Below are 26811 nucleotides of genomic sequence, written 5' to 3' on the forward strand. Positions count from 1 at the left end.
GTCACTATGCCACTATGCCTTGCCACTATACCCTGCCACTATGCCCTGCCACTATGCCACTATACCCTGCCACTATGCCACTATACCCTGTCACTATGCCACTATGCCCTGCCACTATTGCCACTATATGCCACTGCCACTATGCCACTATACTATGTCCTGTCACTATGTCACTATGCCCTGCCACTATGTCACTATACCCTGCCATGTCCTGTCACTATGCCCCACTATGCCCTGCCACTACCCTGCCACTATGCCTTGCCACTATGCCCTGCCACTATGCCACTATACCCTGTCACTATGCCACTATGCCCTGCCACTATGCCCTGCCACTATGTCCTGCCACTATGCCCTGCTACTATGCCACTATGCCCTGCCACTATGCCACTATACACTGCCACTATGCCCTGCCACTATACACTGCCACTATGCCCTGCCACTATGCCACTATACCCTGCCACTATGCCCTGCCACTATACACTGTCACTATGTCCTGTCACTATGCCACCATACCACTATGCCCTGCCACTATACCCTGCCACTATGCCCTGTCACTATGTCCTGTCATTATGCCACCATACCACTATGCCCTGCCACTATGCCCTGTCACTATACCACTATGCCCTGCCACTATGCCCTGCCACTATGCCACTATGCCATGCCACTATGGCACTATACCCTGCCACTATGCCCTGCCACCAAACCACTATACCCTGCCACTATGCCACTATACCCTGCCACTATGCCACTATACCCTGCCACTATGTCACTATACCCTGCCACTATGCCACTATACCGTGCCACTATGCCCTGCCACTATGCCACTATATGCCCTGGTACTATGCCACTATGCCCTGCCACTATGCCACTATACCCTGTCACTATGCCCTGGTACTATGCCACTATACCCTGCCACTATGCCACTATACCCTGCCACTATGTCACTATACCCTGCCACTATGCCCTGCCACTATGCCACTATACCCTGCCACTATGCCACTATACCCTGTCACTATGCCACTATGCCCTGCCACTATGCCACTATACCCTGTCACTATGCCCTGCCACTATGTCACTATGCCCTGCCACTATGCCCTGCCACTATGCCCTGCCACTATACCCTGCCACTATGCCCTGCCACTATGCCACTATACCCTGTCACTATACCCTGCCACTATGCCCTGCCACTATGCCACTATACCCTGCCACTATGCCCTGCCACTATGCCACTATACCCTGCCACTATGCCACTATACCCTGCCACTATGCCCTGCCACTATGCCCTGCCACTATGCCACTATACCCTGCCACTATGCCACTATACCCTGTCACTATGCCACTATACCCTGCCACTATGCCCTGCCACTATGCCACTATACCCTGCCACTATGCCCTGCCACTATGCCCTGCCACTATGCCCTGCCACTATGCCCTGCCACTATGCCACCACTATACCCTGTCACTATGCCCTGCCACTATGCCCTGCCACTATACCCTGCCACTATGCCACTATGCCCTGCCACTATGCCCTGCCACTATGCCCTGCCACTATGCCCTGCCACTATGCCCTGCCACTATGCCACTATACCCTGCCACTATGCCACTATACCCTGCCACTATGCCCTGCCACTATGCCCTGCCACTATGCCACTATACCCTGCCACTATGCCACTATACCCTGCCACTATGCCCTGCCACTATGCCCTGCCACTATGCCACTATACCCTGCCACTATGCCACTATGCCCTGCCACTATGCCCTGTCACTATGCCATGCCCTGCCACTATGCCCTGCCACTATGCCCTGTCACTATGCCACTATACCCTGCCACTATACCCTGTCACTATACCCTGCCACTATGCCACTATACCCTGCCACTGTACCCTGCCACTATACCCTGCCACTATGCCCTGTCACTATGCCCTGTCACTGTGCCCTGTCACTGTGCCCTGCCACTATGCCCTGCCACTATGCCACTATGCACTGCCACTATGCCACTATGTCACTATGCCACTATTCCCTGCCACTATGCCCTGCCACTATACCACTATGCCCTGCTACTATGTCACTATGTCACTATGCCACTATGCCCTGCCACTATGCCACTATGCCCTGCCACTATGTCACTATGCCACTATGCCACTATGCCCTGCCACTATGTCACTATGCCACTATGCCCTGCTACTATGTCACTATGCCACTAGTGTGATAGAACAGTAACATGGTAGAACAGTGTGATAGAACAATAGAACAGTGTGGTAGAACAGTAACATGGTAGAACAGTGTGATAGAACAGTAACATGGTAGAACAGTAACATGGTAGAACAGTAACATGGTAGAACAGTGTGGTAGAACAGTAACATGGTAGAACAGTGTGGTAGAACAGTAACATGGTAGAACAGTGTCTTCAGGAAGTATTCACACCCTTTTACATGTTCCAGTTAGTTTGTGTTACAGAGGAGGATTTTATTTGATCTTTTTTGCCAACAATTTACACAAAATACTCAAAGTGGAAGAACAATTCAAATAAAAAGATAAAACACTAATATGTCCTCCTCCCAGAGCGCTAAGAACCTTGGCGTGACCCTGGACAACACCCTGTCGTTCTCAACTAACATCAAGGCGGTGGCCCGTTCTTGTAGGTTCATGCTCTACAACATCCGCAGAGTACGACCCTGCCTCACACAGGAAGCGGCGCAGGTCCTAATCCAGGCACTTGTCATCTCCCGTCTGGATTACTGCAACTCGCTGTTGGCTGGGCTCCATGCCTGTGCCATTAAACCCCTACAACTCATCCAGAACGCCGCAGCCCGTCTGGTGTTCAACCTTCCCAAGTTCTCTCACGTCACCCCGCTCCTCCGCTCTCTCCACTGGCTTCCAGTTGAGGCTTGCATCCGCTACAAGACCATGGTGCTTGCCTACGGAGCTGTGAGGGGAACGGCACCTCAGTACCTCCAGGCTCTGATCAGGCCCTACACCCAAACAAGGGCACTGCGTTCATCCACCTCTGGCCTGCTCGCCTCCCTACCACTGAGGAAGTACAGTTCCCGCTCAGCCCAGTCAAAACTGTTCGTTGCTTTGGCCCCCCAATGGTGGAACAAACCCCCCCCCCCCCCTTAAAAGATTTAGATGCACTATTGTAAAGTGGCTGTTCCACTGGATGTCATTACATTTACATTACATTTAAGTCATTTAGCAGACGCTCTTATCCAGAGCGACTTACAAATTGGTGCATTCACCTTATGACATCCAGTGGAACAGTAGTGCATCTAAATCTTTTAAGGGGGGGGGGTGGGAGGGATTGCTTTGTCCTATCCTAGGTATTCGTTAAAGAGGTGTCATAAGGTGAATGCACCAATTTGTAAGTCGCTCTGGATAAGAGCGTCTGCTAAATGACTTAAATGTAATGTAAATGTACATGTTAGAATACCTTTTTACAGTCCTACTGGGTAGATCTCTACCCCTGGATTATCATTACTCACACAGGCCTCTGCATGGGGCCTCCAAATGACTAAATCTGCCCCTACACACACACACACACACACACGAAAGACAGAAAGCCCCATGTAAAACAACAGAGCATCATTTCATCAGCCATCTTGGCTCTGCTCCTCCTCTCTGTTGTTCAGCTGGCAGAGGTTGTAGTTCCAGCGCCAGTAGTTACAGCTATATACCCTCTCTGTACAGTAGAGAGATCTAACCACCACCACATTCTGCGCTGCGTAACTCCACGGTCTGACTGCTGAAGGAGCAACATACATATATATATATATATATATATATATATTTATTTATTTTATTTTTTATTTTACTAGGCAAGTCAGTTAAGAACAAATTCTTATTTTCAATGACGGCCTAGGAACAGTGGGTTAACTGCCTGTTCAGGGGCAGAACGACAGATTTGTACCTTGTCAGCTCGGGGATTCGAACTTGCAACCTTTCGGTTACTAGTCCAACGCTCTAACCACTAGGCTACCCTGCCGCCCCAATATATATATACAGACAACTAAAGCGAGAAACAGAGCTTAGCCAAACTTTGTACGTGAATGTCATTTTACATCACAAAATGCGCGTCTCCTTGCGTTACGTAGTCCTGCGACCAGAGAATGCACGTCTCCTTGCGTTACGTAGTCCTTCCGACCAGAGAATGCAGCGTCTCCTTGCGTTACGTAGTCCTTCCGACCAGAGAATGAGTGTCTCCGTTCGTAGTCCTGCGTCGTCTCCTTGCGTTACGTAGTCCTGCCGACCAGAGAATGCACGTCTCCTTGCGTTACGTAGTCCTGCCGACCAGAGAATGAGCGTCTCCTTGCGTTACGTAGTCCTGCCGACCAGAGAATGACGTCTCCTTGCGTTACGTAGTCCTGCCGACCAGAGAATGAGCGTCTCCTTGCGTTACGTAGTCCTGCCGACCAGAGAATGACCGTCTCCTTGCGTTACGTAGTCCTGCCGACCAGAGAATGACCGTCTCCTTGCGTTACGTAGTCCTGCCGACCAGAGAATGACCGTCTCCTTGCGTTACGTAGTCATGCCGACCAGTCTCCTTGCGTTACGTAGTCCTGCCGACCAGAGAATGACCGTCTCCTTGTGTTACGTAGTCCTGCCGACTAGAGAATGACCAGTATGGAGGTCAAGGACGGGCGACGGTCAATATTTTATAATAAAGAGACAGCCATGTATGTGTTAACGCATGACTTGTACAACCATACAATCAATTTGAGTTTTTGGTTTTAACAATCTTTAACTACATAATGTAATGGTAAATGTCTTGATAAACTGGGTGGCGGCAAAGTCCTACTCACAATAAATCCTAACAAATCCTAATCAATAGGACTGTGCATAGAGTTATTGACCTGGTTTCAGCGGTCGATGTCATCTGTCGTCTCAATCTGTTTCACTTGAATTTAAAGATAGCTTGGACTTGGTTTAGCTGGGCAACCTATTTTGCATCGACAACTAAATATAATCTCGGCGAATGTTCCACAAAAATAAGTCAAGCCAACATTGCAGTCTTTTAAAAATCCACACCCCTCCCTCTTCAAAAAAGGTATTTTGTTTAGAAGTAATAACTACCTGATTCTAGGCTATGTTGAAATGGTATTTGCTGTATCACCGAGAGAGAAAAAATGATGACATTCTATTGTTTTTTTGCTGATATGGAACCAAATGCATTCAAGCAGCATATCAAACTGGGGTGATGTTGTAGATTACACTGGCAAGTACACAAATATTTGCCTTGGCATATTATTTAAATATCAATTATTTCACATGGAGGAGATGTTGGAAGCTAAAAAAGTTAGCTTGCTTGCTGTTTTTAGCCGGCTAGCTAGCAAGCTGAGTAGCCAACAAGATGCTAGCTGAGTAGCCAGCAAGCTGCTGGCAGAGTAACCAGCAAGCTGCTAGCAGAGTAGCCAGCAAGCTGCTAGCAGAGTAGCCAGCAAGCTGCTAGCAGTGTAGCCAGCAAGCTGCTAGCAGAGTAGCCAGCATGCTGATAGCAGAGTAGCCAACAAGATGCTAGCAGAGTAAAGATGCTAGCAGAGTATCCAAGTAGCCAGCAAGATGCTAGCAGAGTAGAGAAGTAGCCAGCAAGCTGCTAGCAGAGTAGCCAGAAATATGCTAGCAGAGTAGCCAGAAATATGCTAGCAGAGTAGCCAGAAAGATGCTAGCAGAGTAGCCAGCAAGATGCTAGCAGAGTAACCACCAAGATGCTAGCAGAGTAACCACCAAGATGCTAGCAGAGTAACCACCAAGATGCTAGCAGAGTAACCAGCAAGATGCTAGCAGAGTAACCAGCAAGATGCTAGCAGAGTAACCACCAAGATGCTAGCAGAGTAACCACCAAGATGCTAGCAGAGTAACCACCAAGATGCTAGCAGAGTAACCACCAAGATGCTAGCAGAGTAACCACCAAGATGCTAGCAGAGTAACCACCAAGATGCTAGCAGAGTAGCCAGCAAGCTGCTAGCAGTGTAGCCAGCAAGCTGCTAGCAGAGTAGCCAGCAAGCTGCTAGCAGAGTAGCCAGCAAGCTGCTAGCAGAGTAGCCAGCATGCTGATAGCAGAGTAGCCAGCAAGATGCTAGCAGAGTAAAGATGCTAGCAGAGTAGCCAAGTAGCCAGCAAGATGCTAGCAGAGTATCCAAGTAGCCAGCAAGATGCTAGCAGAGTAGAGAAGTAGCCAGCAAGCTGCTAGCAGAGTAGCCAGAAATATGCTAGCAGAGTAGCCAGCAAGCTGCTAGCAGAGTAGCCAGCAAGCTGCTAGCAGAGTAGCCAGCAAGCTGCTAGCAGAGTAGCCAGCATGCTGATAGCAGAGTAGCCAGCAAGATGCTAGCAGAGTAAAGATGCTAGCAGAGTAGCCAAGTAGCCAGCAAGATGCTAGCAGAGTAGAGAAGTAGCCAGCAAGCTGCTAGCAGAGTAGCCAGAAATATGCTAGCAGAGTAGACAGAAATATGCTAGCAGAGTAGCCAGAAAGATGCTAGCAGAGTAGCCAGAAAGATGCTAGCAGAGTAACCACCAAGATGCTAGCAGAGTAACCACCAAGATGCTAGCAGAGTAACCACCAAGATGCTAGCAGAGTAACCACCAAGCAGTAACCACCAAGATGCTAGCAGAGTAACCACCAAGATGCTAGCAGAGTAACCAGCAAGATGCTAGCAGAGTAACCAGCAAGATGCTAGCAGAGTAACCACCAAGATGCTAGCAGAGTAACCACCAAGATGCTAGCAGAGTAACCACCAAGATGCTAGCAGAGTAACCACCAAGATGCTAGCAGAGTAACCACCAAGATGCTAGCAGAGTAACCACCAAGATGCTAGTAGAGTAACCACCAAGATGCTAGTAGAGTAACCACCAAGATGCTAGTAGAGTAACCACCAAGATGCTAGCAGAGTAGCCAGCAAGATGCTAGCAGAGTAACCACCAAGATGCTAGCAGAGTAACCACCAAGATGCTAGCAGAGTAGCCAGCAAGCTGCTAGCAGTGTAGCCAGCAAGCTGCTAGCAGAGTAGCCAGCAAGCTGCTAGCAGAGTAGCCAGCATGCTGATAGCAGAGTAGCCAGCAAGATGCTAGCAGAGTAAAGATGCTAGCAGAGTAGCCAAGTAGCCAGCAAGATGCTAGCAGAGTATCCAAGTAGCCAGCAAGATGCTAGCAGAGTATCCAAGTAGCCAGCAAGATGCTAGCAGAGTAGAGAAGTAGCCAGCAAGCTGCTAGCAGAGTAGCCAGAAATATGCTAGCAGAGTAGCCAGAAATATGCTAGCAGAGTAGCCAGAAAGATGCTAGCAGAGTAGCCAGAAAGATGCTAGCAGATTAGCCACCAAGATGCTAGCAGAGTAACCAGCAAGATGCTAGCAGAGTAACCAGCAAGATGCTAGCAGAGTAACCACCAAGATGCTAGCAGAGTAACCACCAAGATGCTAGCAGAGTAACCACCAAGATGCTAGCAGAGTAACCAGCAAGATGCTAGCAGAGTAACCACCAAGATGCTAGCAGAGTAACCACCAAGATGCTAGCAGAGTAACCACCAAGATGCTAACAGAGTAACCACCAAGATGCTAGCAGAGTAACCACCAAGATGCTAGCAGAGTAACCACCAAGATGCTAGCAGAGTAACCAGCAAGATGCTAGCAGAGTAACCACCAAGATGCTAACAGAGTAACCACCAAGATGCTAGCAGAGTAACCACCAAGATGCTAGCAGAGTAACCACCAAGATGCTAGCAGAGTAACCAGCAAGATGCTAGCAGAGTAACCAGCAAGATGCTAGCAGAGTAACCAGCAAGATGCTAGCAGAGTAACCAGCAAGATGCTAGCAGAGTAACCAGCAAGATGCTAGCAGAGTAACCAGCAAGATGCTAGCAGAGTAACCAGCAAGATGCTAGCAGAGTAACCAAAATAACAGTTGTGGTGATCCTCTCTACCTACAGTCATGGCCAAAAGTTTTGAGAATGACACAAATATTAATTTTCACAGTCTGCTGCATCAGTTTAATATGAAGGCAATTTGCATATACTCCAGAATGTTATGAAGAGTGATCAGATGAATTGCAGTTAATTGCAAAGTCCCTCTTTGCCATGCAAATGAATTGAATCCCCCAAAAATAACATTTCCACCGCATTACAGCCCTGCCACAAAAGGACCAGCTGACATCATGTCAGTGATTCTCTCGTTAACACAGGTGTGAGTGTTGACGAGGACAAGGCTGGAGATCACTCTGTCACGCTGATTGAGTTTGAATAACAGACTGGAAGCTTCAAAAGGAAGGGTGGTGCTTGGAATCATTGTTCTTCCTCTGTCAACCATGGTTACCTGCAAGGAACATGTGCCATCATCATTGCTTTGCACAAAAGGGCTTCACAGGCAAGGATATTGCTGCCAGGAAGATTGCACCTAAAACAACCATTTATCAGATCATCAAGAACTTCAAGGAGAGTGGTTCAATTGTTATGAAGAAGGCTTCAGGGCGCCCAAGAAAGTCCAGCATGCGCCAGGACCGTCTCCTAAAGTTGATTCAGCTGCGGGATCGGGGCACCACCAGTACAGAGCTTACTCAGGAATCTCAGCAGGCAGGTGTGAGTGCATCTGCACGCACAGTGAGGCGAAGACTTTTGGAGGATGGCCTGGTTTCAAGAAGGGCAGCAAAGAAGCCACTTCTATCCAGGAAAAATATCAGGGACAGACTGATATTCTGAAAAAGGTACAGGGATTGGACTGCTGAGGACCTGGGGTAAAGTCATTTTCTCTGACGAATCCCCTTTCCGATTGTTTGGGGCATCAGGAAAAAAGCTTGTCTGGAGAAGACAAGGTGAGCGCTACCATCAGTCCTGTGTCATGCCAACAGTAAAGCATCCTGAGGCCATTAATGTGTGGGGTTGCTTCTCAGCCAAGGGAGTGGGCTCACTCACAATTTTGCCTAAGAGCACAGCCATGAATAAAGAATGGTACCAACACATTCTCCGAGAGCAACTTCTCCCAACCATCCAGGAACCGTTTGGTGACGAACAATGCCTTTTCCAGCATGATGGAGCACCTTGCCATAAGGCAAAGTGATAACTCGGGGAACAACACATTGATATTTTGGGTCCATGGCCAGGAAACTCCCCAGACCTTAATCCCATTAAGAACTTGTTGTCAATCCTCAAGAGGCGGGTGGACAAACAAAACCCCACAAATTCTGACAAACTCCAAGCATTGATTATGCAAGAATGGGCTGCCATCAGTCAGGATGTGGCCCAGAAGTTAATTGACTGCATGTCAGGGCGGATTGCAGAGGTCTTGAAAAAGTAGGGTCAACACTGCAAATATTCACTCTTTGCATCAACTTCATGTAATTGTCAATAAAAGCCTTTGACACTTATGAAACGCTTGTAATTATACTTCAGTATTCCATAGTAACATCTGACAAAAATATCTAAAGACACTGAGGCAGTAAACTTTGTGGAAATTAATATTTGTGTCGTTCTCAAAACTTTTGGCCACAACTGTAACTGTATATGTTTTGCATGGCACCTGATCGTATAGCTGAACAGCAAATAAGCTATCGTTAGCTCACCCGGCCTGTGTTGAGTGACAGTTTGCTGGTCCAATCAGAGGACCGAGTGTACATTTCACAAGCCAATCTGTCAAATGTTTTTTTTTTTGGAAGGGCGATTCTGCGATGACTGTCTCTGGATGCATAGAGAGTAAAACCATGGAGTCTCTGGCTGCATAGAGAGTAAAACCATGGAGTCTCTGGCTGCATAGAGAGTAAAGCCATGGAGTCTCTGGCTGCATAGAGAGTAAAGCCATGGAGTCTGGCTGCATAGAGAGTAAAGCCATGGAGTCTGGCTGCATAGAGAGTAAAGCCATGGAGTCTCTGGCTGCATAGAGAGTAAAGCCATGGAGTCTCTGGCTGCATAGAGAGTAAAGCCATGGAGTCTGGCTGCATAGAGAGTAAAGCCATGGAGTCTCTGTGCCACAAATTTAGTGACAAAACGTTACCAAACCTGGCCAGATAATTTAAAGTCAGTCTCAAGTCATTGTCGAGTCTTGAGGCTACTAGTTTAATCAAATGTGTAACTCGATTCCACAAGTCTGCTATTCGGGGTTCTAGGAACAAATGGAACAGAGTACAATGTTACACTGTCATGTTACGAAGGTGCACGTTGCCAAGTGAGGAGAGGCCTCAACAGGAGGGAATACTACAGAGACAGAGCGGCGGGCCGCAGCAGGCTTCCAGCCTTCAGAGAGGCGGGCCGTAGCAGGCTTCCAGCCCGCAGAGAGGAGGGCCGTAGCAGGCTTCCAGCCCGCAGAGAGGCGGGCCGTAGCAGGCTTCCAGCCTTCAGAGAGGCGGGCTGTAGCAGGCTTCCAGCCCGCAGAGAGGAGGGCCGCAGCAGGCTTCCAGCCTTCAGAGAGGCGGGCCGTAGCAGGCTTCCAGCCCGCAGAGAGGAGGGCCGTAGCAGGCTTCCAGCCCGCAGAGAGGCGGGCCGTAGCAGGCTTCCAGCCCGCAGAGAGGCGGGCCGTAGCAGGCTTCCAGCCCTCAGAGAGGCGGGCCGTAGCAGGCTTCCAGCCCTCAGAGAGGCGGGCCGTAGCAGGCTTCCAGCCCACAGCCGCCTGACTCTTACAGGATAAGGGCTCCTTGTTTTCAGATAGAAATTGGTCCTTGGTTGCCGTCTGACTTGAACTACAGTCATGAACAGTGCGTTTTAAAAAAATATTCCACAAGGTTCCATTTACAGTGGATGTAGAGTGGTTCTGAAGCACAACTGACCAGGGAGGGAAATATTACCCTCGTTTCCACATTCCAAGGTTTTGGGACAAAAGTAACTTGTTTTATTTTGTCCCTCGCCCTTCCCCTATCCCCCCCCCCAGACCCAGGTCTGTCTTTCATACGACTGACTAGCACAGGGAGAGAGAGATAATATCTAGGTGCACCCAAGCATGAGGTGTCAAGTAGCAGCTAACACACACACACACACGGCTCCAGAGTAATGCCACGTCAATAACACACACACACACAGACAAAGAGACAGAGACAAACACACAGACACACACACACACAGACAGACACACACACAGACAGACAGACAGACACACACACACACAGACAGAGAGACAGAGACACACACACAGAGACAGACAGTCACAGACAGACAGACACACACACACACAGAGAGACAGAGACACACACACATATGGCTCCAGAGTAATTCCACGTCAATCACAAATGAAAATGTACCTAATCAGTAAAAACAACACTGTTAACCACATTTGAAATACTCTCTGACAAAGAACATGAAAACAATCTCTGTTCAAAATGGCGCTACAGTGGATTGTTTTACGGGCTCCTGGCCAATTATTTTCTGATCGGAGACTTTTATTTGTTGTACATAATGTCCTCTGACATCATTTCCTATGACTTGAAAATAGACTTCTTGACATCAAGAAAGATTTCTACATTTCTACTTTTAACGAGTCGGCAGCTCTGGATGCTCCGCTTACCCCGGACCCTGATCCCCCGGGACTCTAAAGAGGAAGCGACGGTGAAAGAGGAAGCGACGGCGAGGCGGCATCCTGACGAGACGACGTTGGCGAGCAAATTAACCGCCTCTACACTCACTTCTGTTGGCGAGCGTAGAGTCACTAGAGAACAAACTAGATCAGCTCTGTTCCAGACTATCCTATCTACAGGACCTGTAATATTCTATGTTTCTCAGAGTCGTGGCTGAACAAGGACATGGATAATATACAGTACCAGTCAAAAGTTTGGACACCTACTAAAGATTTTCTTCATTTTTTAAACTATTTTCTACATTGTAGAATAATAGTGAAAGATATCAAAACTATGAAATAACACATATGGAATCATGTAGTAACCAAAAAAGTGTTGAACAAATCAAAATATATTTTAGATTCTTTAAAGTAGACACTTTTTGCCTTGACAGTTTTGCACACTCTTGGCAGTCTCTCAACCAGCTTCACCTGGAATGCTTTACCAACAATCTTGAAGGAGTTCCCACATATGCTGAGCACTTGTTTGCTGCTTTTCCTTCACTCTGCGGTCCAACTCATCCCCAACCACCTTAATTGGGTTGAGGTTGGATGCTTGTGGAGGCCAGGTCATCTGATGCAGCTCTAATGAACTTATACTCTGCAGCATAGGTAACTGTCATGGATGCCATGGTTGCCCTTAGTTTGAAGATGTAATCCAGAGACTTCTGTGTGTTCTCTTTTCAATTCCATCTGCATATTAGCAATCAGACGCCAAAATTTGCTCCAGCTCTTCAGCTATCAGACTCTAATTCCACTGATTTCAAAACTCGGTCCTCCAGAAACTGGAGAGCAACACTGAAGCAGTTTTAATACGTGATGTCTTTCTAAAAAGCTGCATTAGACAGGATTGCCTACACATACTGATCATTTACAGATGGCATACAAGTTTGTTAATAAGGCACATGAAAGTTCACATGTTCCAGAAGGCATTTCTGCAACAAAACAAAACGTATTTTCGTAATTATTGTTTTTTTTTTATACGTTCTAATGTCACTCATGTGAAGTAGTGATACGCCTAGTTTCCTGAAACGAGTCACATTTTGTTACGTTAAAGCCTTATTCTAAAAATAGATTTAAAAAATAATAATTCTCATCCATCTACACAACCAGCCGTTAAGTTTTTGTCACGTTCAGTAAAATGCCTTTCCTCCTTGCTTTACGATGTTTCACGCTCTGTTTCATCTGACGCTTCTGATCTCTGCTCCAACAGTAGACATCAATCAGTCTTCTGTCTTGATGTTATGGATTTCTCTGTCTGTTACCCCCATCTACCCCCCCACACCCCACCCCCTCCTCTCTCCAGTCGTGGAATGAATCAAACGGACAGTTTCTTTAGGAAATCTGTGTACATTAGACAATAAATCTTTTATCATCTTCTCTCTGCAGAGGCAAGCCTTCCAATGGCGACTTCCGTAGTACTAAGGACCCTCGGGACTGTAGCCGCAGCCCCATGGAGCGAGCCGCCGCCCCCTCCATGGTTCTCCATGGAAACCACCACCTGTATGCCCCCCACCACCACATGCCCAGCCTGGCCATGGACCAGCCTCTCGCCCTGACCAAAAACAACATGGATGCCGCCCGTACCTTTGTCATCTCACCAACTGTCAGCCCTGTGGAACGCCAGCAGGTTAGATTCAAGACGAACACACACACACACACACACACACTCACACTTTCAGGGCATAAGAATATGCAGGTAACACGTTGTCTTCAAGACCCCATGCTAAGTCCACGTTGTCTTTAAAACCCCATGCTGAGTCCACGTTATCTTTAAAACCCCATGCTGAGTCCACGTTATCTTTAAAACCCCATGCTGAGTCCACGTTGTCTTCAAAACCCCATGCTGAGTCCACGTTGTCTTTAAAACCCCATGCTGAGTCCACGTTGTCTTTAAAACCCCATGCTTCCACGTTGTCTTTAAAACCCCATGCTGAGTCCACGTTGTCTTAAAACCCCATGCTGAGTCCACGTTTATCTTTAAAACCCCATGCTGAGTCCACGTTGTCTTTAAAACCCCATGCTGAGTCCACGTTGTCTTTAAAACCCCATGCTGAGTCCACGTTGTCTTCAAAACCCCATGCTGAGTCCACGTCTTTAAAACCCCATGCTGAGTCCACGTTGTCTTTAAACCCCATGCTGTCGTTGTCTTCAAAACCCCATGCTGAGTCCACGTTGTCTTTAAAACCCCATGCTGAGTCCACGTTGTCTTTAAAACCCCATGCTGAGTCCACGTTGTCTTCAAAACCCCATGCTGAGTCCACGTTGTCTTTAAAACCCCATGCTGAGTCCACGTTGTCTTTAAAACCCCATGCTGAGTCCACGTTGTCTTTAAAACCCCATGCTGAGTCCACGTTGTCTTTAAAACCCCATGCTGAGTCCACGTTGTCTTTAAAACCCCATGCTGAGTCCACGTTGTCTTTAAAACCCCATGCTGAGTCCACGTTGTCTTTAAAACCCCATGCTGAGTCCACGTTGTCTTCAAAACCCCATGCTGAGTCCACGTTGTCTTTAAAACCCCATGCTGAGTCCACGTTATCTTTAAAACCCCATGCTGAGTCCACGTTGTCTTCAAAACCCCATGCTGAGTCCACGTTGTCTTCAAAACCCCATGCTGAGTCCACGTTGTCTTCAAAACCCCATGCTGAGTCCACGTTGTCTTCAAAACCCCATGCTGAGTCCACGTTGTCTTCAAAACCCCATGCTGAGTCCACGTTGTCTTCAAAACCCCATGCTGAGTCCACGTTGTCTTCAAAACCCCATGCTGAGTCCACGTTGTCTTCAAAACCCCCTGAGTCCACGTTGTCATGCTGAGTCACGTTGTCTTCAAAACCCCATGCTGAGTCCACGTTGTCTTCAAAACCCCATGCTGAGTCCACGTTGTCTTCAAAACCCCATGCTGAGTCCACGTTGTCTTCAAAACCCCATGCTGAGTCAAAACCCCATGCTGAGTCCACGTTGTCTTCAAAACCCCATGCTGAGTCCACGTTGTCTTCAAAACCCCATGCTGAGTCCACGTTGTCTTTAAAACCCCATGCTGAGTCCACGTTGTCTTTAAAACCCCATGCTGAGTCCACGTTGTCTTTAAAACCCCATGCTGAGTCCACGTTGTCTTTAAAACCCCATGCTGAGTCCACGTTGTCTTTAAAACCCCATGCTAAGTCCACGTTGTCTTTAAAACCCCATGCTAAGTCCACGTTGTCTTTAAAACCCCATGCTAAGTCCTGAACATGTTTTGTTTGATTTCTTTGTGTTTGTTTAGAATCGTCCGTCAGTGATAACGTGCGCTCCGGCCAAAAACCGGAACTGTAACCTGCCTAACAACTACAGTAGACCAGCCTGCAACTGTAAGTAACATCATATATATTATACCATACTGCAACAGTAGACCAGCCTGCAACTGTAAGTAGCATCATATATATTATACCATACTGCTACAGTAGAGCAGCCTGCAGACACCCCAGGTAACAGCTGTAAGTCATCAGATGAGCCCTATGCTGCCTGTAGACTCCAACGGGGACCACATAAGGGTCCTAGATTTGGTTTGAGATTAGAGTGAAGTGTAAGGTTAAAAGTAGTGCACCCCAGACGTAAATCTGTCTAGATGTTAGAGCCCCACCTGTCTGGGGTTAGAGCCCCACCTGTCTAGATGTTAGAGCCCTCCTGTTTTGGGGTTAGAGCCCCACCTGTCTGGGGTTAGAGCCCCGCCTGTCTAGATGTTAGAGCCCCGCCTGTCTGGGGTTAGAGCCCCGCCTGTCTGGGGTTAGAGCCCCGCCTGTCTGGGGTTAGAGCCCCGCCTGTCTGGATGTTAGAGCCCCGCCTGTCTGGATGTTAGAGCCCCGCCTGTCTGGGGTTAGAGCCCCGCCTGTCTGGGGTTAGAGCCCCGCCTGTCTGGGGTTAGAGCCCCGCCTGTCTGGGGTTAGAGCCCCGCCTGTCTGGGGTAAGAGCCCCGCCTGTCTGGGGTTAGAGCCCCGCCTGTCTGGGGTTAGAGCCCCACCTGTCTAGATGTTAGAGTTATAGCCCCTGTCCTTTCTTTTCTCTTCCAGCCAACTCTGCGTGTGTTGACCCGGTGATCGAGGAGCATTTCCGTCGCAGCCTGGGGAGGAACTACAAGCAGCCGGAACCCGTCTCTGACTCTGTGTCCATCACCGGCTCTGTGGACGACCATTTCACCAAGGCCTTAGGAGAAACCTGGCTGCAGATCAAAGCCAAAGGAAGCTCCTCCTCCTCCTCCTCCTCCTCCCCTGACTCCTCCCCCAACAGTCACATGGTCAACCACAGCCACTCCCCATCCATTGTGTCCTGATGGGAGGGGCTTAGAGCCAGCTAAAACCCGCCCCCCCTGCCCCATCCCTTATTCACTGTAACACCACAGGTTAAACCGCCCTGCTGGAGAGTTACTGGCTAGGCAGGGTGTATTCATTTAGCTCCAGCCCTGTTGTAACTAACACCTGATTCATCTAATCAAGGTCCCGATGAACAGCTGATGTAGAAGAATCAGTCATATTCATGAGGTCACCAAACTTGTTTTAATTTTGTGTTGCAAAATATTTACTTATAGTGTGCACTAACAAATACGACCACAGGTGTGTTTCAGAGCAGGGTTGGAGGAAAACCCTGCACGTCCAATGTCTCTCCTTCCAGGAAGAGGGTTGGCCTTGTTCCCTGGTGTAAGACTACCCTGCATGATGTAACCCCGTAGAGAGCTGTGCCTGTAGCTAGGGATATAGCCATGTATATAACCACGGAGTAAAAGGGAAGCATTTTCTTTTCTCTACGTTTTGACTTTTGGCATTTATTTAGTTTTGAATTGACTTTTTATGTAGAAGTAGGTTTTGCGTACTTCTTTCTGTTTGTGTTATTGGACGCCTGAGATTTTGAAAAGAAAAGCTGAGCGGGAAACAGTTTGTTTCTGTGTACAATGAGATGTACGGATTCAAAATGGAGACGCATCCCAACCAACCACATGCCTTCGTTACCAAAGAGAACTCTGATGCAAATCTGTTACCTCTTTTTAAAAGAAAGAAAATATATTTTATTACCCCATCTTTCTATCTCTCTGTTCTGTAAAGTATAGTTTTCTCCCTCACCCCTCCACCCCTACTTTCCTCTCCTCTACTTTAATCTCCTACTTTCCTCTCCCCTACTTTCCTCTCCCCTACTTTCCTCTCCCCTACTTTCCTCTCCCCTACTTTAATCTCCCCCTTTCCTCTCCCCTACTTTCCTCTCCCCTACTTTAATCTCCCCTTTCCTCTCCCCTACTTTCCTCTCCCCTACTTTAATCTCCCCCTTTCCTCTACTTTCCTCTCCCCTACTTTCCTCTCCTCTACTTTAATCTCCCCCTTTCCTCTCCCCTACTTTCCTCTCCCCCTTTCCTCTCCCCCTTTCCTCTCCCCTACTTTCCTCTCCCCTACTTTAATCTCCCCCTTTCCTCTACTTTAATCTCCCCCTTTCCTCTCCCCTACTTTCCTCTCCCCTACTTTAATCTCCCCTTTCCTCTACTTTAATCTCCCCCTTTCTTCTCCCCTTTCCTCTCCCCTACTTTAATCTCCCCCTTTCCTCTACTTTAATCTCCCCCTTCCCTCTCCCCCTTTCCTCTCCCCTACATTCCTCTCCCCTACTTTAATCTCCCCCTTTCCTCTACTTTAATCTCCCCTTTCCTCTCCCCTACTTTCCTCTCCCCTACTTTCCTCTCCCCTACTTTAATCTCCCCCTTTCCTCTACTTTAATCTCCCCCTTCCATCTCCTCTACTTTAATCTCCCCCTTTCCTCTCCCCCTTTCCTCTCCCCCTACTTTCCTCTCCTCTACTTTAATCTCCCCCTTTCCCCTACTTTCTCCTCTACTTTAATCTCCCCCTTTCCTCTCCCCTACTTTAATCCCTTTCCTCTTCTTTCCTCTCCCCTACTTTCCTCTCCCTACTTTAATCTCCCCCTTTCCTCTCCTCTACTTTCCTCTCCCCTACTTTCCTCTCCCCTACTTTAATCTCCCCCTTTCCTCTCCTCTACTTTAATCTCCCCCTTTCCTCTCCCCTACTTTCCTCTCCCCTACTTTAATCTCCCCCTTCCCCCCCGTCTCCCCTACCCCCTTATAGCTCTTCTGTCTCTCTCTGCAGCACTGTGGTGTGGTAGGTAGGTTATGTCTCTCTCTGCAGCACTGTGGTGTGGTAGGTAGATTATATCTCCTCTCTCTGCGGCACTGTGGTGTGGTATGTAGAGTATATCTCCTCTCGCTGCGGCACTGTGGTGTGGTAGGTAGATTATGTCTCTCTCTGCAGCACTGTGGTGTGGTAGTTTTTTATGTTTCTCTCTGCGGCACTATGGTGTGGTAGGTAGATTATATCTCTCTCTGCAGCACTGTGGTGTGGTAGGTAGATTATATCTCCTCTCTCTGTGGCACTGTGGTGTGGTAGGTAGATTATATCTGCGGCACTATGGTGTGGTAGGTAGATTATATCTCTCTCTGCAGCACTGTGGTGTGGTAGGTAGATTATATCTCCTCTCTCTGTGGCACTGTGGTGTGGTAGGTAGATTATATCTCCTCTCTCTGCAGCACTGTGGTGTGGTAGGTAGATTATATCTCCTCTCTCTGCGGCACTGTGGTGTGGTAGGTAGATTATATCTCCTCTCTGCAGCACTGTGGTGTGGTAGGTAGATTATGTTTCTCTCTGCGGCACTATGGTGTGGCAGGTAGATTATGTCTCCTCTCTCTGCAGCACTGTGGTGTGGTAGGTAGATTATGTCTCGCTCTGCGGCACTGTGGTGTGGTAGGTAGATTATATCTCCTCTCTCTGCGGCACTGTGGTGTGGTAGGTAGATTATGTCTCTCTCTGCGGCACTGTGGTGTGGTAGGTAGATTATGTCTCTCTCTGCAGCACTGTGGTGTGGTAAGTAGATTATATCTCCTCTCTCTGCAGCACTGTGGTGTGGTAGGTAGATTATGTCTCTCTCTGCGGCACTGTGGTGTGGTAGGTAGATTATGTCTCTCTGCGGCACTGTGGTGTGGTAGGTAGATTATGTCTCTCTGCGGCACTGTGGTGTGGTAGGTAGATTATGTCTCTCTCTGCGGCACTGTGGTGTGGTAGGTAGATTATGTCTCTCTGCGGCACTGTGGTGTGGTAGGTAGATTATGTCTCTCTCTGCGGCACTGTGGTGTGGTAGGTAGATTTTTGTTCTCTGGTTTGATTGGTCAAGTAAAAGTAGTGCTTACAGAATAAGGTGCATATTTTGTTTTTAAATAGCTGGTATCTATTCATGTTTATTAGACATTTCAATCTTATTACAAGTGACATTGTTTTTGTTTTTTACATTTGTTTTCTGCAATAACAACAACAGTTGTAGCTGCATTTACTGCTGGTCCAGTTAGACTCCATGTTAATATGTAGTGTTTTTCAGTAATATCCATGTTAATATGTAGTGTTTTTCAGTAATATCCATGTTAATATGTAGTGTTCTTCAGTAATATCCATGTTAATATGTAGTGTTCTTCAGTAATATCCATGTTAATATGTAGTATTCTTCAGTTCTCTCTGGTAGCAACCAGCTAGCGAAACAGAGGACAGCCTCCGGACAGGCCTTCTGTATTCTTCTATATGATCAGTTTGGATTCTAATCAATAATATGTTTTCCGTAACGTTACCGTAATCCTCCTATAGCGTTATTGATAATCCCTGGATGCTACTGCGTTGTTTTTTGTTTTTGCATGACTGAAAATGGAATTAACGCAACAAACCAGCCGACGAGATCGACCCAGAGTCGACCTTTTATCATAACCTTCTTTTTCTCTTTCTGTCGACTATTTTTTATTTTTTTTATTTCGTGTTTTCCATGTCGTTGTTGTTTCTACTTCTCTGATGTGTGTAGCGGTATGCATCTTATGAGCACAAGATGTTGAAAATGAGTCTTTCAAACTATTTTGCTCACCGGGTAGATGGGCAGCTGCAGCTTGTGAAACGAACTCCTGTACCGAGGCAGCAGACATTCCTTCCTATAGGGAACCTAGGACAGGTGTTGCATTCGTATCAATATTTGTATAGCTACTAACTTAGTAACAGAAAGGTGGTGATTTAGTGTTGCAACATTCTGGAAACTTTCCCCTGAAAATTCCTTGATTTTTCTCCGGGAAATCCTGGTTGGAAAATCCACGGGTCTTCCAAGCAACCAGAATTGATAGAAAACCTGAGAATTTTGGGGGATGTAACCGTAACGTGCAAATCTAGTGGTGAAGGTGACAGAACATGGTTAAAGCTCTAGGGTTGATGAAGCACTGTCTATACAGCTCCTATATGCCCTTACATTCCATCATCCCAAGTCAAATCTATAGTTCCTGTAACTACATCCAAGGCTACACGTCCTAAATGAAACCCTATTCCCAATGCTTCACACTTTGTCTGGCCACAATTAGTGCATAAGGATTAGGGATGTCATTAGGGACGGAGCCTAAACCATATTCTCTCAGAGACCGGATCCAGCTGAACCTGAACCATATTCTCTCAGAGACCGGATCCAGTTGAACCTAAACCATTTTCTCTCAGAGACTGGATCCAGTTGAACCTAAACCATATTCTCTCAGAGACCGGATCCAGCTGAACCTGAACCATATTCTCTCAGAGACCGGATCCAGTTGAACCTAAACCATTTTCTCTCAGAGACTGGATCCAGTTGAACCTAAACCATATTCTCTCAGAGACCGGATCCAGTTGAACCTAAACCATATTCTCTCAGAGACCGGATCCAGTTGAACCTAAACCATATTCTCTCAGAGCTGATCCAGCTGCTAGTCAGTTGATGTTATTATTATTGACTTTAATCTGAGTTCAGATTTAAACAAAAACTAATGTATAGTTCTTCAAAGATGACTGGTTGATTTCCACTTTGTACTTTCGGTAAATGTTATGAGAGAACTAAAACGTTGATAATGTCCTTTCAAAGAATGATCATTTATAATGTGCATGAACAGAAAGGGAAGAGGCGGTCATTTCATTATAAAAACGCGTCACTACCATAGCACTACGGTCGCACATTTCCGGTGACCTGGGAATTATTATTTTTTTGGAAAGTTACCAGAATTTTTCAAAAATTTTGGGAGGCTCTCACTCGTTCTGCTATGGCAACACAATGCCCTACACGCTGTAGGAAAATCACATAATAAAAAAAAAACAACTTTTTATATATAGTTAATTATGAGACCATTACGCTGTGCGTAACGATTGTACAGAGAAAATTGTAGGTATTTTTTTTGAGGATCAATTTGTTTAATGACATGTAGCTATTTAATTTCCCCCCCCTTTTTTTTTTTTTGTTTGTGTATAAAATAAATGTTTTTAAAAAGTTGATCTTTTTTTGTTTTTTGTTTTTTTAGAGTTTGTTCTTTTAAAAGGTTAAAGTGCAGGAACACAGTATTAATATAAACACTGCATGATGATTTTTTTTTATTTTGAGACAATGGAACAAAAGATCTTTTTGTCGTCCATCTTGTTTGTGAGATCCGAACACTTACTGTATTAGTCATGTTATTTAATGGTAGATCACAGGAAGACTGGCTGTGTGCTTCCAAATCAACAGCTGTGTCCTAAGTAGCACCCTTCTCTCAAAAGTAGTGCACTATACAGGGAATATACCGTTGAAGTCAAAAGTTTACATACACCTTAGCCAAATATATTTAAACTCAGTTTTTCCACAATTTCTGAAATTTAATCCTAGTAAAAAATTCCCCTGTCTTAGGTCAGTTAAGTCTTATGTCTTGAGATGTTGCTTCAATATATCCACATAATTTTCCCTCCTCATGAAGCCATCTATTTTGTGAAGTGCACCAGTCCCTCGTGCAGCAAGGCACCCACACAACATGATGCTGCCACCCCCGTGCTTCACGGTTGGGATGGTGTTCTTCGGCTTGCAATCCTCCCCCTTTTTCCTCCAAACATAACGATGGTCATTATAGCCAAACAGTTCTATTTTTGTTTCATTAGACCAGAGGACATTTCTCCAAAAAGTACCATCTTTGTCCCCATATGCAGTTGCAAACTGTAGTCTGGCTTTTTTATGGCGGTTTAGGAGCAGTGGCTTCTTCCATGCTTTGCGGCCTTTCAGGTTATGTCGATATAGGACTCGTTTTACTTTGGATATAAATACTTTTGTACCTGTTTCCTCCAGCAACTTTACAATGTCACATTCTGAGGTCTTGGTTGATTTTCTTTTGATTTTCCCATGATGTCAAGCGAAGAGGCACTGAGTTAGAAGGTAGGCCTTGAAATACATCCACAGGTACACCTCCAATTGACTCAAATGATGTCAGTTAGCCTATCAGAAGCTTCTAAAGCCATGATAGAATTTTCTAGAATTTTCCAAGCTGTTTAAAGGCACAGTCAACTTAGTGAATGTAAACTTCTAACCCACTGGAATTGTGATACAGTGAATTATATTATAATTTAAAATAGATGACTTGTGTCATGCACACAGTAGATGTCCTAACCAACTTGCCAAAACTATCATTTGTTAACAAGAAATGTGTGTAGTGGTTGAAAAATGAGTTTGAATGACTCCAACCTGTAAACTTCTGACTTCAACTGTACAAAGGTAATGCATTATGGGAATCGGGTCCCACTTTCAAGCTACATCAACATTGTAAAACGTAGTGCTATGTAGTAGTACTGTAGTACTATGTATTGTACTCTCCAAACTGTAAATCTTTATTAAAGTTTCATTTTGTGGCCTTGTTTCTCCAATTGAAAAAGTTTTTGTACTTAAGTCAATGAACAATAAAGTGCTCTTAAACGGCAAGTCTCAGTCTGGTCACCTTTATTATCAATAATGTATTACTCTTCTTTCTACGTTATTAATGTTCTGAGTTTTATTTATTTATTATCATTATACACTACCGTTCAAACGTTTGGGGTCACAACTCTTCTTTCTACGTTATTAATGTTCTGAGTTTTTATTTATTTATTATCATTATACACTACCGTTCAAACGTTTGGGGTCACATCGAAATGTTTTTGAAAGAAATGCACATTTTTTAAAATAACATCAAATTGATCAGAAATACAGTGTAGACATCGTTAATGTTGTAAATGACTATTTTAGCTGGAAACGGCAGATTTTTAAGGGAATTTCTACATAGGCGTACAGAGGCCCAATGAATGAAGGGTATTCCATGCGAGAAATTACCAAGCAACTGAAGATCTCGTACAACGCTGTGTACTATTCCCTTCATAGAACAGCGCAAACTGGCTCTAACCAGAATAGAAAGAGGAGTGGGAGGCCCCGGTGCACAACGGAGCAAGAGGACAAGTACAGTAGAGTGTCTAGTATAAGAAACAGGCACCTCACAAGTCCTCAACTGGCAGCTTCATTAAATAGTACCCGTAAAACACCAGTCTCAACGTCAACAGTGAGGAGGCGATTCTGGCCTTCTAGGCAGAGTTGTAGAGAAAAAGCCATATCTCAGACTGGCCAATAAAAAGAAAATATTAAGATGGGCAAAAGAACACAGACACTGGACAGAAGAACTCTGCCAAGAAGGCCAGAGTCGCCTCGTCACTGTTGACTTTGAGACTGGTGTTTTTTATGTGTACAATTTCTGAGGTTGGTAACTCTAATGAACTTATCCTCTGCAGCAGAGGTAACTCTGGGTCTTCCTTTCCTGTGGCGGTCCTCATGAGAGCCAGTTTCATCATAGCGTTTTATGGTTTTTGCGACTGTACTTGAAGAAACTTAAGTTATTGAAATGTTCCATATTGACTGACCTTCATGTCTTAAAGTAATGATGGACTGTCATTTCTCTTTGCTTATTTGAGCTGTTCTTGCCATAATATGGACTTGGTCTTTTACCAAATAGGGCTATCTTCTGTATACCACCCCTACCTTGTCACAACACAACTGATTGGCTCAAATGCATTAAGAAGGAAAGAAATTCCACAAATGAACTTTTCAAAAGGCACACCTGTTAATTGAAATGCATTCCAGGTGACTACCTCATGAGCTGGTTGAGAGAATGCCAAGAGTGTGCAAAGCTGTCATCAAGGCAAGGGTGGCTACTTTGAAGAATCTCAAATATAAAATATATTTTGTTTTGTGCGTTCTGAGATGTTATGCACCCCACTGTGTACTTGGAGAACACCTGCACTTTCCATGACATAGACTGACCAGGTGAATCCAGGTGAAAGCTATGATCCCTTATTGATGTCACTTGTTAAATCCACTTCCATCAGTGTAGATGAAGGGGAGGAGACGGGTTAAATAAGGGGAGGAGACATGTAGATGAAGGGGGAGGAGACGGGTTAAAGATGGATTTATAAGCCTTGAGACAATTGAGGCATGGATTGTCTATGTGTGACATTCAGAGGGTGAATGGGCAAGACAAAATATTTAAGTATGGTAGTACCATAGTGCCAGGTGCACAGGTTTGTGTCAAGAACTGCAACGCTGCTGGGCTTTTCAGTTTCCTGTGTGTATCAAGAATGGTCCACCACCCAAAGGACATCCAGCCAACTTGACACGACTCCAATGCTTTTTCCCACAGTTAACATGGGCCAGCATTTGATACTTTGTAGAGTCCGTCCTTCTAAAAAGGGGGGTGCAATATTAGTGTTTTAATGTTTTGTACACTCAGTAAAGGTCAAATAGATTCCCTGCAACTGTAATAATGTAGGTGTGAGTCGGGACGTTTTAATGAAAACAAACAAAACCAAGAACGAGACAATTCCATTAGGCTACAGGACCGGTACACAAGAATAGTACCAACTGATGAGTGAACATAAGCACCAGCTCTCAGAGCAGCTCACAGATTACTGCACCTGTACATAGCCCATCTATAATTTAGCCCAAACAACTACCTCTCCCCCTACTGTATTTATTTTGCTCCTTTGCACCTCATTATTTCTATCTCTAATTGCTATAATGTACTTACTTCGCCACCTTTTTTTGCCTTTTTGCCTTTTTTTGCCTCCCTTATCTCATCTCATTTGCTCACATTGTATTTGACTTATTGTTCTACTGTATTATTGACTGTATGTTTGTTTTACTCCATGTGTAACTCTGTGTTGTTGTATGTGTCTAACTGCTTTGCTTTATCTTGGCCAGGTCACAATTGTAAATGAGAACTTGTTCTCAACTTGCTTACCTGGTTAAATAAAGGTAAAATAAAATAAGAGAGTAACATAAAGAGGAGGAAATGATGAAGGTAATGGAGTCCAGGTCTGAATCATAAAGATTAACAGGTGCGCGTAATGATGAGTCCAAGTGTGCGTAATGATGAGTCCAGGTGTGCGTAATGATGAGTCCAGGTGTGCGTAATGATGAGTCCATGTGTGCGTAATGATGAGTCCAGGTGCGCGTAATGATGAGTCCAGGTGCGCGTAATGATGAGTCCAGGTACGCGTAATGATGAGCCCAGGTGCGCGTAATGACGAGTCCAGGTGCGCGTAATGATGAGCCCAGGTGCGCGTAATGATGAGCCCAGGTGCGCGTAATGATGAGCCCAGATGTGAGTAATGATGAGTCCAGGTGCGCGTAATGATGAGTCCAGGTGTGTGTAATGATGAACCCCAGGACCAGTGGTTAGTATTCCGGCCTACGACGGTCTGCAGGAGAAGATGTGACCGTAACGTATCTGAAAGGATGAAATCAACGCCAGATCAAATCCCTTCCAGGATCCAGATCAAATCCCTTCCGGGATCCAGATCAAATCCCTTCCGGGATCCAGATCAAATCCCTTCCGGGATCCAGATCAATTCCCTTCCGGGATCCAGATCAATTCCCTTCCGGGATCCAGATCAAATCCCTTCCGGGATCCAGATCAAATCCCTTCCGGGATCCAGATCAAATCCCTTCCGGGATCCAGATCAAATCCCTTCCGGGATCCAGATCAAATCCCTTCCGGGATCCAGATCAAATCCCTTCCGGGATCCAGATCCCTGTTTTATACTAGTTTGTACTTGCAGTACCAGTCTACCATGTCCTTTTGAGAGAGAACTTAATGAGCTGCGATGTCTATCCTTGCAAGTACTTTGTTTGCATGTGCTTGTCCAAGGGGGTTTCCTGTATAGTTTTCCTTGTTACAGCAGTGAACTGACTTTAAGTGGAGGGGGGGGGAAATAGCATTTTAAATGTTATTAGCCACTATAAAAATGACATCACTGGTAAGATTGTTATGCAACCTTCTGATGAAACCTTCACTTGGGCTCTCTAGTGGTGCAGCGGTCTAAGGAACTACATCTCAGAGCTAGAGGCGTCACTACAGACCCTGGTTCGATTCTGGGCTGTATCACAACCAGCCGTGATCGGGATTCCCAATTGGCGGTGCAGAATTCGCCCAGCGTCGTCCGGGTTAGGGAAGAGTTTGGCTGGGGTAGGTCGTTATTGTCGTCATTGTAAAATCCGAATTTGTTCTTAACTGACTTGCCTCGTTAAATAAAATAAAAATCTGTTTCAGAAAAGTTGGTTTCGGAGCTTGCAAATGGGCGGCCATTCACTACGGCGCCATCTGACCATTCTAAATGTTATCCGTTATTAAAACCGTATCAGTGGCATACATTACAAACACCAACTGGGGTTTTCAAAATAATAATAACCAAGTCCCATTCCTAACAGTTCTCTGAGCAGAAGACCTACAGTAAAGAGCTTAGAAGAGATGGCTTGTTGGAACGCAGTAGAATCCCTCTGGGACTGTGTTCTGTTCTAGAACTCTGATGATTCTGTCCTCCTCCTCCTCATCACTCATGTCCCAGATTTAGAGACAATAAAAACAAACATCAGATGAACTGCTGATATGGAGGAAGAGGTTGAAGGACAGGTTTGCTTCCACTTCAAAGAGACGCACAGTAATCGCCGAGGTCTATACAGCCCTGTACAAAGAACTAACAGAGGCCTTTGACAGACACCGAGGCCGTGGTCTTCCCATTGGACTGCCAGTAAACAACTCTGGAGCATTCTGGCATTCTTCACATTCCCACTTCCTTCAGACGCAATTCACATGCCTCAGAACACTGTATGGAATGTAACATACACACACACACACACACATACACACACACACACACACACACACACACACAGAGAGACACCTGAAAATGGAAATGTGATTTCAGGGCACTGCCCTGCTGCCCAAATTGCACCCTATTCCCTATATAGTGCATAGCCTATAGTGCACTACTTTCGATGGGCCCTATGTTGGGGATAGGGGGGCATTTGGGACCATATAAACATTGGTCATAAATAGTGTGTTTGAACAGGATCACGTGAGTCTATTGGTTAAACACATAGAGTTTGGAGTGCCAAGGTCTAGTAGCTTCCAGACCTG

General features: G+C 45.9%; 1 protein-coding gene across 2 annotated transcripts in view; it reads left to right on the top strand.

The window, feature by feature from the left end:
• The window catches only part of LOC115127006 (transcription cofactor vestigial-like protein 4), a 116895-nt gene extending 99565 nt beyond the window's left edge, over nucleotides 1-17330 (top strand). For both annotated transcript variants that reach the window (XM_065002101.1, XM_065002100.1), the window contains 3 exons: nucleotides 12906-13146; nucleotides 14779-14863; nucleotides 15563-17330. In XM_065002101.1, coding sequence (XP_064858173.1) covers nucleotides 12906-13146; nucleotides 14779-14863; nucleotides 15563-15822 — 586 coding nt within the window. In that variant the 3' untranslated portion in view covers nucleotides 15823-17330. The remainder of the gene's footprint in view (nucleotides 1-12905; nucleotides 13147-14778; nucleotides 14864-15562) is intronic.
• Nucleotides 17331-26811: the final 9481 nt, after the last annotated feature.

Source organism: Oncorhynchus nerka, linkage group LG15 (genome assembly GCF_034236695.1).
Source record: "Oncorhynchus nerka isolate Pitt River linkage group LG15, Oner_Uvic_2.0, whole genome shotgun sequence".
NCBI lineage: Eukaryota > Metazoa > Chordata > Actinopteri > Salmoniformes > Salmonidae > Oncorhynchus > Oncorhynchus nerka.